At 35.8% G+C, this 11,781-nt stretch overlaps 3 protein-coding genes across 4 annotated transcripts in view; 1 reads left to right on the top strand and 2 right to left on the bottom strand.

The window, feature by feature from the left end:
- LOC137187332 (urokinase plasminogen activator surface receptor-like) overlaps positions 1 to 11,781 on the top strand; it is a 141,053-nt gene that overhangs the window by 75,598 nt on the left and 53,674 nt on the right. The window contains exon 1 of one of the 2 annotated variants that reach the window (XM_067596153.1): positions 1,192 to 1,270. The exons of the other annotated variant lie outside the window; for it this stretch is intronic. The gene's annotated coding sequence lies outside the window, so the exon portion shown is untranslated. Of the gene's footprint in view, positions 1 to 1,191; positions 1,271 to 11,781 lie in introns of those variants that run through there. 2 annotated transcript variants of the gene reach the window in all.
- LOC137187328 (phospholipase A2 inhibitor and Ly6/PLAUR domain-containing protein-like) overlaps positions 1 to 11,781 on the bottom strand; it is a 47,550-nt gene that overhangs the window by 3,807 nt on the left and 31,962 nt on the right. The window lies entirely within an intron of this gene.
- LOC137187333 (phospholipase A2 inhibitor and Ly6/PLAUR domain-containing protein-like) overlaps positions 6,808 to 11,781 on the bottom strand; it is a 97,279-nt gene continuing 92,305 nt past the window's right edge. The window contains exons 2-6 of the mRNA XM_067596159.1: positions 9,023 to 9,085; positions 8,003 to 8,104; positions 7,725 to 7,889; positions 7,463 to 7,582; positions 6,808 to 7,330 (exon numbers count right to left, since the gene is read on the bottom strand). Coding sequence (XP_067452260.1) covers positions 7,119 to 7,330; positions 7,463 to 7,582; positions 7,725 to 7,889; positions 8,003 to 8,104; positions 9,023 to 9,074 — 651 coding nt within the window. The 5' untranslated portion in view covers positions 9,075 to 9,085 and the 3' untranslated portion in view covers positions 6,808 to 7,118. The remainder of the gene's footprint in view (positions 7,331 to 7,462; positions 7,583 to 7,724; positions 7,890 to 8,002; positions 8,105 to 9,022; positions 9,086 to 11,781) is intronic.

Below are 11,781 nucleotides of genomic sequence, written 5' to 3'. Positions count from 1 at the left end.
GGCATGTTGACACTGGCAAAAGATGAAGTTATTGTAGTAAAAGCAAGTTGGATCACTCACAACTTAAGTTTACAGTTTCAGCACTCAGAAGTATCTCTCAAACTTACACTTCCTCAGGTACTGTGAGTCCATGCTTTTGACAGAAATGAGCGTATGTAAAATCAAAATAAAGGAAGAAAAAGTTGTGCCAAGAAGAGTGATGTTCATATGAGTAGTTGTTACACTATATTTAAAGTGGCAGCACTTGTGTCCGAAATGCATCAGGCCTCTGAAGATGTTCTGTTTCATACTTCTAACATTTGATTTTATGATGAGGACATAGGTAAGGTTTTCTTCTACTGACTCTTCCTTGAAGGTCTTGTTTGTGCAAGTATCTCTGCACAGTGGAACGGTGCACCACCACTCCTGAGTCTGCTAAATCTTCCTGCAGGTTTTTTGCAGTCAAATGGGGGTTTTGATTTGCCTTTCTGACCAGCATACCAGCAGTTCTCTCTGAGTTTTCTTGGTCTTCCAGATCTCATCTTGACCTCCACAGTTCCCCTAAACTGCCATCTCTTAATACATTTCACACCGTGGAAACTGCAACCTGACAATGCTTTACTATCTTTTTGTAACTTTCCCCTGCATTGTGGGCATCAGTAACTTTCTTTTTCAGTCTTACACAGCTGCTTAGAGGAACCCATGGTTGCTGAGTGTTCACACAAGATTTGAAGAGTCAGATTATTTGTTAAGCTTTGAAACACCAGCTGACATTTCCTAATGATAATTCTTGACATGGCTCAGGTCTAATGTGCTGATTAAGATCTGAGACCTTGTAAAAATAATCTGAGAATTCAGAGCTCTTATGGTGCCCAAACTTTTGCAATGCCACAAATGTTTTTATTTTATTTTATTTTTTCAATTTATGTCACAAAAAGTAACTATGCATTAATGTTTGCAGAAAATATTGTTTTTTTTTCCATATCCTAGAGAGGCTGTGTTTACATACAACTGTATGTATTCATCCAGACATTACTGCAGGTGGAAAAGACAAGGAGTTGATGGCTTGTTGAACTGTGTATTGCAGCTGTTTACAGCAAGAAAGTTCATTAATTTTGCTGATTTGAAAATGAAAAAATCCCCTTGGTACTCAAGTGTCCAGTCACGCCCTCTTTGTAAATACAGGTTCACTATAATAATACTATAAAATATTTCCTGTAATCTGCAGATTTACTCATCATGATGAAGCTGATCCTGTCTCTCACTCTCATCTGGACACTCTCCAGCACAGGTAACCTCACTCACTCTTAAAACAGCATTTCTGCAGGTACCTGTCATGTCAGGTACTTCATAAATCTCCTAATTTGTTTTACCTCTGCTAAAATGTTAAAATACCCAGTATGGTCACCAGGAAAACGGGTGCAAAATGTCCAGTAAAAGTGTCCCAACTTGACGCCACAGTAAAAATGTTCTGTGTAACAGTGGTCTGGAAGTGGTCTCAAACAATGCTCTCTGCTGCTTTTGTGACTTTCTGCTATTTAATTAACTATCTAACCACCGCCCAACGTTCCTCCTCAACATATGAAAGTCAGCTCTTATAGATCATCTGAACTACGTCACTTTCCCTATGATACGTATTGTAGAAATGTTGACATGATATGTAATAAAACATAGAGATTCATGTATCTGTGGTTCACAGAAACGTACAACACCAACATTTTATTCTGATGACTGGGCTGCTGTGATCATGATAAATGACAGTGGATACAATAAAAAACATACATTTCTTTGGTAGAAGGAAGTTTCAATGAAAAGTGTTCACAGTGTTTTCTTTGGATTATCCAGAGTAACTTCCTGAAGCTCTGCTTAATTAACAGGAGGCTGGATTGAAAATATACTTTTTAAATGAAAAAGATTACTAGTCTAGAGAATTGGAAGGAAAATACACATTTTATACATTTATTCCTAACCAACTGCTAATGGTCATGAGTTGGTCACAGTTCAGACTTTCACAACCTCATAAATCTGATGTAATACCACACAAACCCTGAAACCAAATTGGAACTTATCAAAAACCTGCTTGGAGAGAACAACATGTTCAGATAAAAATAGTGTGTGTGTGTGTGTGTGTACAATCTATACACACCATAAATAAGGAGCAGCAGAGGGAACTGAAGCAGAACTCTTCCTCCCTTCCTGATCAGAGACAAACTGAGCAGTAAGTTGCTGAACACATTGAACTTTTTGTCAACTCTGTATTTGTTATATCACTGTTTGTGATGTTGAAGATATTAATTGCATAAACATAATTGCATGATTTAATTTTAGAATAATTGTAGTTTTTGTTTATTCGTGTGATTGCTGCAAGCGTTTGCTTTTGAATACCTCCTTCCATTGGTTACCATAGCTTTGTAGGCATGTATAATAATAATAACAATAAAAATAACAATAACAATAATAATGATAACACTTTTTATTTGCATTGTATTACTTTTCAAGATAATCAAAGATGCTTGATATATATGATTGCATAACTGAAATAACTTGAATGCATCATCCAATTCCAACCTAATTTGGGAAAGCTGCACAGACAGGGACACTGAACAAGGATTTATAATCCAATGCAATTTCACCCATAGGTGGCGCTACAATAAAAATAACATTGCTGCAGCAGCTTGCAGCAATCATACATTTTTCTTCGATCAAATGCACATTCTGGTCTTTCCTGTAGTCTGTCTCAGACTCGTTTAATAAACATAGTTTAGTCACATTCAGCTTTGTTTTGTTGAAATCAGCTTTTTCCATCCTGTCCCACAAAGTTGATACAATCCAACTACATTGAGAAGTCAGATTTAACACTTAGACCCGCTTCTCTGTGATTTAAATGTATTTCACATGTGTTTTTATCTACAAGTGTGTTTATGGGCTGGATTTGGTAGCAATAACATTTCATAAATTTTTTCATAGATTATGTAATCAGCACATATAACACCAAACATATAAACAATTTTCATCTTAATAGATTAAGAACAACTCTGTCAATTCTCTATCTGAGACAGGAAAGCTTAGCTATGATGTAAGTAAGCAGTTTCTTTAATCAGAATAGGAGTAGGCTACATTAGGAGTTAAAAGAAAAGATCAAGTAAACACCAAGATACTTAAATGATAAATTAACACAAATAATGACTTAAAGGCAAACTGTGTTTTTTAGGAAATTCCCACACAGTTTGCCTTTAATTTAAAATTCCAGAGCTATTCAACAACTTGCTCGACAAAATCCAAAGTATTAAACACAACAAACAGCTTCACAACTTCCAGCTTCACTAGAGGACGTTAATTAGATCAGACTAGATGTGTTGGACAAATCTAACGATTAACATTTAATACATATTGCCACAGCCTTAGTTTGAAAAAATACTCAATCTAAAAAGAGAAATCTATCTCTGCTTGACAGTGGAATAGGCTGCATGTCTGTGTGTGTCTCTACATAGTTTACAAAGTTCAAAACAATGTGTGTTTTTCATTATTTTAATGAAAAATGTTTTGCTCCTTGTTACATATGATTTACATGTTAAATGACATCATTGTCTAATTTGGAAAAGAACAATGAGAAGTCTGTAAAATTTGTATTTAATGGAGTAAAACATGGAAAATCAGTGGTTTTTAGCAGCAGCACATATTCTGACCCTGTACCTGCTGAACATCTGGATACCTTTAATTGTTTGCTTTTTTTTGTTTAATACAATGAATGAACCACCCTAATAAAGCTTTTCTGATATATATGAATGAATGAATGAAATTTTTATCATTGTGTCATGCATACAACTGTATCCAGCCCACATAAATTCCAACAAGCCAGGACCAGAGTACAACGCATATATTGTAAAAGGAAAATCTTTCACCTTCAAATCTAGAGACCATCATTAAATAGTACAGATATTCTAATTTACTGTATATGTATATATGAATAAAACAGTTTCTGATTTATCTCTGCTTTTATTGAACTCTGTGATGTTTTGTGATGCTTGTTGCAGGATGATGTTTCTTATTTTCAGGAGAGTGTCATGGTTCTGTCCCAGTCTGGCTCTGTGTCCCCCCACCAGTCCAGGTGCCCTCAGACTTTTTTCTTGTTTGTTGAACTGGACTGAGTGGCAGTAGGCCTTTGAAGTTGATACTTAAATTTGCTTTCACACTAGTTATGAAATGTGACTGAGGAGTTTGACACACCCAGTTAAACGTCATAGCAATTTATACACCAGGCAGTTCATTCCAGTTCTTCTGTATTTACATTTAGGGTATTTATCAGATGTTCTTATCCAGAGATTGACAGATGTTTGTTCAATGGCTGGACTCTCTGTAACTCATCCTCAACACATTATGAAGAAGGAGTTTGTTTGGCATTTGTTTTTGTAGATTTGAATAATTTGCGTTTACAGCCTCTTTGTGCCATGTGAACAGAACTGCATCATCATGAAATTGTAAATAACAAATTTAAGATAAAATAAATAATAAATAGATTTACAGATTACAGTGTACTTGTGTATTGAAGTGTATTCATGTATATTCTTAGACGAGTTCATGTATTTCGGTTTATTATGAAGAGGATTATGTTTTCTGGTTTCTTGATTTTCTGCTGTTTTGGGTTTTTCTTGTGTCTGTTCTGCTTTTTCCTCCACACCTGCCTTGCATCATCCTCGTTAGCCCTGCCCTTTTCCAAGTGTTCTCCACAGCCTACCAGCTTCTTTCCTGTTCTCTTGTGTCATCTCCTCATTCCCCTCACTTGGGTTTCTCCACCCTTCTCCCCACCTGCACCTCATCTCCTCATTAGTTCAGTTAGTATTTCAGTCCTGTGTTTAAGTTCAGTCTGGTTGGATCCTTTGTTTTGCTGCGTCTGCATGCCTGAATCTTTATTAAAGAGACGTTCTTCATTTCATTCTGGCTTCTTTTTTTTCCTGCATTTGAGTCCATCTCCTGCTACTCCCTTGACAGGGAGCAGTTTATGAATACAACTGCAGACCATTTATAGCAACAAATGGGCTTCATAAGTGTAAACAGGACTAAAAGAAGTTTCATTGATAATTATCATAGTATTTGTGTCACTGTGACTGGTGGGATGAGCACATGTGAAGACACATAACACAACGTATTTCTTTTCTAAATGTGACACATTTAAAGTTCTTGAAAGGCTCATTTCAAATTTTAAATATCAATTTATCTCCTCAAAACTTCTCACCTTGCAGCAGTGATGAGGACATGCATTTCAGGGTGTGTCAGTACACCGTGACATCACTGACGTGGTTACAATAAAGCACATTTCTGACTACACCCATCAGTGCTGCTAGGTGGTCAGAGGTGCAGCAGACTAGTGATATTACACTAAAAGCAGACTACTTGACACAGTATCAACCTTTCAAGGCAAAGGCTGCAAAATGTTTCAATCATCAATCACAAGACCTCTCTAAACTGTGTCTTATGTCACGGTCTCAGATTTAATCCATTCACATGTAATGTCAACAATTGTCCAGCAGATGTCGTCATTTGACTATAACAAATTCTTCCAAACAGTGAATCATTTTCTACACATTGATTTGGTGCTTCAGAAAGCTTTGTTTCCTCCACCACTGCAGACTGGAAACTTTTATCTAGACAGGCAGAAACACTTTCAGCCCGGTATGAAGCTACTCTTTAAATACAACTCTAACAATGAATAATTATGACTTAATAAACAACCATCAAAGTTCAGACAAACATAGATATTAATAATTAAAAAGAATTTACAGTCAAAAACTTGTCTTGTACATTTGATTGACAGTGGCCTGGCAATGTAAGCACACAACCAATCATCAGATTTTGAGCCAAATATTGTATTTGGCAACATTTTTGAGGAGTTGTCAATATGAAGGTTAAAGAGGTGCATGCAAGTGAAAAAGATAATAATGAGGCTGGAAAAAAAGGCAAATGTCTGTCAAAGAGATATCAAAGGTAGTTGGTTTGCCAAAATAAACAGTCAGGTGAGCACAGGAAAACTAGAGACGAGCTGGTAGACTGACGAGCACAAGTCTTGTGGATGGCCAGAAAATCATCTGCATGGTGAAGAGAAAGCCCTTTATGACTGCACAGCAAGTCAAGAATGCTCTCCAGGATGTAAGCGGACATGTTTCTTTCACCATATTCACCACAAGGTGCAAACCCCTGGTAAGCCTCAAAAACAGACAGGTTGCAGTTGGCAAAAACATACAAAAAGAAACCAGTAGACCTCTGGAACAAAGTTCTATAGAATGATAATGACGACGATAACAATGATGAAGAAAAGAATAAAGTGTTGAGAAAGAAAGGAACAGCTCATGAGCCTACCACCTCATCTGTAAAACATGGTGGTGCTTTTGTTATGGCCTGGGCATGTTGGGCTGCCAATAGTACTGGCACACTGTCATTTATTGATGATTTTACTGCTGACAGAATCAACAGAATGAATACAGAGGTATACAGGAGCATTCTGTGCGCTCACATTCAGCCAAATGCATCAAAACTCATTGGAGCACATTTTATCATTCAGCAGGACAACCATCCTAAACATACGGCCAAAGCAACCAGCCCAACCCCTTCATAGAATTATTGCAATTAAAAGAGACATGCAGCTGTCTCGTTAGCATAACACTGATAAATTACATCAAAGCAAGAAATGATGCTGCAGAGAACAGGACTGGATGAAGAACTGAACCATTATACTCATGAATTAGGAGTTTTCATGAAGTTACTCACTAATTAGATATTCTTTCCATCTGCACTGCAAGTACATATTTGATGGCTACTTCTTCTTCTAATACTTCCACTTACTTCTAAATAATTATCTACTTGTTACTTACATATAAAGTAACAACACTACTGCTTTGGGTTACTTGAAATAACTCTAGTAAGAAAGTTATCATTATGTAAATAGACATATTTGTTACTGAACCAGACAGGATTACCATTAGCTAACTTTTTTTTAATGGGATGCTGCAGTTATGGTTAAAATAAGTATTTACCAAGCTAAAACATTCAAAATGTAAAAGGCACACTGTGTAAATGAGAAGATGATAGAAGTAGTTGGCTTATTCACACACACTACACATGGCCTTTGCTATTTTATCTTTGTTCTAAGAGACAATAAGAGTAATGAGTCCAAACAGCAAAGGGATCACATTCAGTTTGACAGACCAGGCTGAGTTACAGAAGCTGCTTCCACAACATTTTGGTTCACTAAGGAATTTAAAAAGCCAATCTGGCAAGAGCTCCAAGCGAGGAGCAACTTCACAGAGGTTTGCAGAGGCACAACCAAAGGTATGGGCCGTGCCATATGGATCTTTACCTGTGGATGACAAAACCATTGTTAGACCACAGTTTTTATTTATTTATTTTTTATTATTTATTCAGCAGGAAATGGCCACTTTGAGGGCAGCAATAATGTGTTTTGAGGCACAAAATGATCATGAGGGCTCACCAGTCCCACTAACACAGCGGTCCTGCTCTCCCACACACTGAACTGTCTCATCACACACAGCAGAATAACGATTATCACAGGTGAAACACTGCAGGTTGTTTTTCTTCTGAACACGAGGGTCTGAAACAGAACAGGAGACATGGCAGAAACTGTACAAGACACAAAGTGACTTATTGTTCTTCACTGTGACCAACATTAGACTGATACTACATGTGAATGTGATTTTGTGTCTTTAAAAAGGGAAACTTTTCTCTTTACTTACAAGGAATGATTTCACTGTTGCAGCGATCTGTGTTGCACACATGAACAGATGCAGCCTTACTTGCAAAACCAACATTGAATGAAAATGTGTGCTTTCCTTCACTGATAACGGAGGATGGCAAACACAACCTGACGGTGTCCTTTGAGAGATACTCAATCATATGTTCTGTAAAGTGAAACACAGACCGAACACCGTAATGCAGAAATTCCATTTAAAACTGAAAAAGTGAATGACATTCAGGAAAAATCTGATTTTATTTTTATACTTTGTACAGATACCTTGATAGGCAACAGTTGCACACAGCTCAGTAGGGTTACATGGAGTTAAGGTCTGATAATTTGTGTCAGTCCCATAACCGACCCAACACTTAACAGCTTCAGCTGCAATTTATGAAATAAATCAAGGTGAGTTGAACAATCAACATGAATCCTGTTTGTCATATAAACACAGATACAGTATGCAAAGTTAATCTGATGAGAGACAACCCCAAATTACAACACACAATGACAGAATGATATTTAAGCCAAAATAAATCCAATAAATTCTTCTTAACAAATATATTAAATATCAGAAATCAGGCATCAAATTAAATGGCTGCAGCCTTTAGATGTACAGTTTTCTGTCATGGTGACGTCTGCATTATCTCTCTTTCTAAAAATGTTTAAAGAATGAAATGGCACTATGTAAAATGATGTTAACTGGGACATTTCTGTGGCCAATAAAGAAAAACTTATTTTTGGGGAAAGATTGTGATTTTGTTTCAATACAGAAAAAGTAAATATGTCCTGGTCTTTAAATCTGTTTTGATGATTTTATTATTTAATCGAGACCATCATCTTTCCCTTATCTTAAGAAATTGCTTTGAGTCCCTAAACATAACTATAATTATGTTACTATAAAATATTAATCATGCTTTAGTTGACATGAGTGAATATCATAGCAAAGACAAATTAAATATATTGACAGTGAACTTTTTGTAACTTGATAGATCCATAAAAGATGTTTCTTCATTATGCTGATTAAAAAATGAAATCTGCGCAGCATGAAGTTTCTTTCTAAACATATCTGCTGTTGCAAATTAGTCTTTTTAGTGTTTTATATTATTTTGTAGATTTCTGTGGTTACTATACAGATGATATAACAAACAAAACATAAATGATGATGATGATGATGGTAAACATGAACAAAGGTTAACACCTGGTAGACAAACAGCAGGGGTAAAAAAATTAGTAGAATTATGAACTACTTGACATGACAGGTACCTGCAGAAATGCTGTTTTAAGAGTGAGTGAGGTTACCTGTGCTGGAGAGTGTCCAGATGAGAGTGAGAGACAGGATCAGCTTCATCATGATGAGTAAATCTGCAGATTACAGGAAATACTTTATAAAGTGTACCTGTGTTTAAAAAGAGGAAGTTACAGGAAATGATTAAATAGCAAAGGAACTGTATCCCTTCACTTTAAAAGAAACAAAATTAATGAACTTTCTTGCTGTAAACAAGCCATCAACTCCTCGTCTTTTTCACCTGCAGTAATGTCTGAATACATATATAAATTATCATGTATAATATAATTGTTAATTACAGCAGTATAATTTCTTTAAAAAGAACAACGTCTTGAAAAATTAGAAAATAAAAAATGGTAAAAAAAATAAATGACACTGTACAAAAAATGCAAAAAAACAGCAGGTTAGATTTTATATTCCAGAGCTATTCAGTGGTAAGATATGTCCAAATTATTTCACGATTTTTAAGCTACTATAAGTTAGCACAGTAAGTTGTATAATGATGAGAGAAAATTATTATGACAAAAAAGTTCCATAAAAAATTCCATAAATAAATATCGGATCATAAAATGTTGTCAACATTCAGACGTGAAAATCTGATACTGGGCTACACCTCACTACAGAAATTAAACAACATGATTCACATCAGAAGTTAAGTTGAATAGAATTAAATGCAACTATAATATTATTAAATAACTGTCATAAATTATTATAATGAAAACATCAATGCATTCAAGGCATCAAAATGAACATTAGCCTTGAGCATCATATCAATACAGTTTCAGAATTATTTTAATAAAACTCACCCAGTCAAAATTCAACACACCCAGTTAATCAATAGAAAAAGGAAAACTTATAAAAATGGGTTGAATTTGTTGTGAAATGTATCCAAGATAATCGTTAACTGAAAATTGTCCCAGAAGAAATGTCTCTTCTTCTCTGGTCAGAATGACACTAACGCTTCTAACACTGTTCCATTTATACTTCCACCAGTGACGTATCAACCTCTTCACTGTTTTTTTCACAGCGTAAGGGCACAGTTTCTCTACATGATACTGACAACATAATATTAGTGTTTCTGGTCACACACAACTTACGGAGTAAAAAGTGTCACTAAAAATGCAGGTCACCCCCCCTGCATGCGTTTGTTGTGTGAGAGTTGGAGAGTGTATGTAAAAACAAAAGAAAAAAAGAAAAAATTGTACCAAGAAGAGGCGTAATAAGTGATGTTCATATGCGCAATTGTTCCACAATGTTTAAAGTGGCAGCAGGAAGTCATGTGATATCAACCATCTTCAACAACCTACACAACCGCTTCACTACTTCCTAAACTGTCATTGAGGTAAATCATCTGCAAAGCATTCGCTGCTGGGAAGTTTGTTTCTTGTGAGCACACAGTAATAATGGAAAGTAATCGATACAAATGAACATTTTAACATTTTAATCAGCTCAGATTTTCTTTCATCTGGATTTTTCTGTCTGGACTGTGGGACGATTTTAATGTTAAACTATATAAGTGAGATATTGAAAAGAGGAAATTATACTCTTGACCTTATCAGTGTTGTCATAGAAGCTGATGTCTGTTAACCTACCAGGGTGATCTTACACACTGCTAGTAAGATCAGACACTGCATCAGTATGAAGTGATCAGTCAATAATTGCTAGTAATTATTAGCTATATACATTTATTCATATTACGTTGCTATGGAAACATCTTGGGGTCAAGTTTACTGGCTGTCAACTGCTGACAGCACTGACAACAAGATGTGCTTTGTTTGTATATGTTTGTTTGAACATTCCCAGTGATTTGAGATGTCTGAGTAACCTGATCATCAGACTGAAATGTGAAGTTCGTTTTTACTTCATTATTCAAATGTTGACATACACACTGTTTAAGTTTGTTTATTTGCACAATTATTAAATAGAAGGCAGAATATAAAATGGGATATTTATACTATCACAAGAGATGTGCAGGCAGAGCCAATAAAGCTCCCCTAGAAGAGAATCAAATCTCATCAGGAGCAAAATATATAAATAAAATCAACATTCATGCGCTTATCTGTGCAAACCAGAATCTACAATATTGTTAAATATAGGAAGGTACTAAAAGTTAACAATGAGGGGATGAGTTTACAAAATTACTGAGACTTAAATTCCAGATTGTTGGACTCCTGTTAGAAAATATAAATTGGCCGTTTGAAGCTCTTGAAGATTTGGGCCGAACCTGATGAACAAAAGATCCAAATCTTTTCATTATTAGATAGTTTCTCTGCCTGCAATAAAATAATACTCCACTGAAGTGCAGTAAATGGGAAGGTGGAGCTGACCCTAATGCTAGCTGCTAGCTTGGTTAGCATTGTGGATTTAGAGTCTATAGTTAACTGTGATGATGCTAATGCCAATGCTAAATTTCGCAAGTGAAAAACAGGCTTGAAATTATTAATACAAAATGTACTTACCAGAAAAACTGAGAAAGACTTGAAACTAGCGATTAAGATCATAAACTCATTAGGAAAATGTTTACTGAGGTAATAAGTCAAGTGAGAAGTAGGGTCATTTTCTCATAGACTTCACACAATCGGACTTCTTTTTGGAGCCAGTGGAGTTGCCCCCTGATGGCCATTAGAGAGAATGCAGGTTTAAGAGACTTCTGTATTGGCTTCACTCATGGATGTATTATAAGAGCTGGATAGGGCTCCGCAACTGAGCCTCGCAGTCAATTCTTCCCAGTGGCCACTCACGGTATTGCAGAAAAAATTTAAAAAAAAAAAAT

This window comes from Thunnus thynnus, chromosome 8 (genome assembly GCF_963924715.1).
Source record: "Thunnus thynnus chromosome 8, fThuThy2.1, whole genome shotgun sequence".
Taxonomy (NCBI): Eukaryota; Metazoa; Chordata; class Actinopteri; order Scombriformes; family Scombridae; genus Thunnus; species Thunnus thynnus.
The sequence above is the reverse complement of the archived record's forward strand: the minus strand, read 5'-3'. Positions and strand labels throughout refer to the sequence as shown.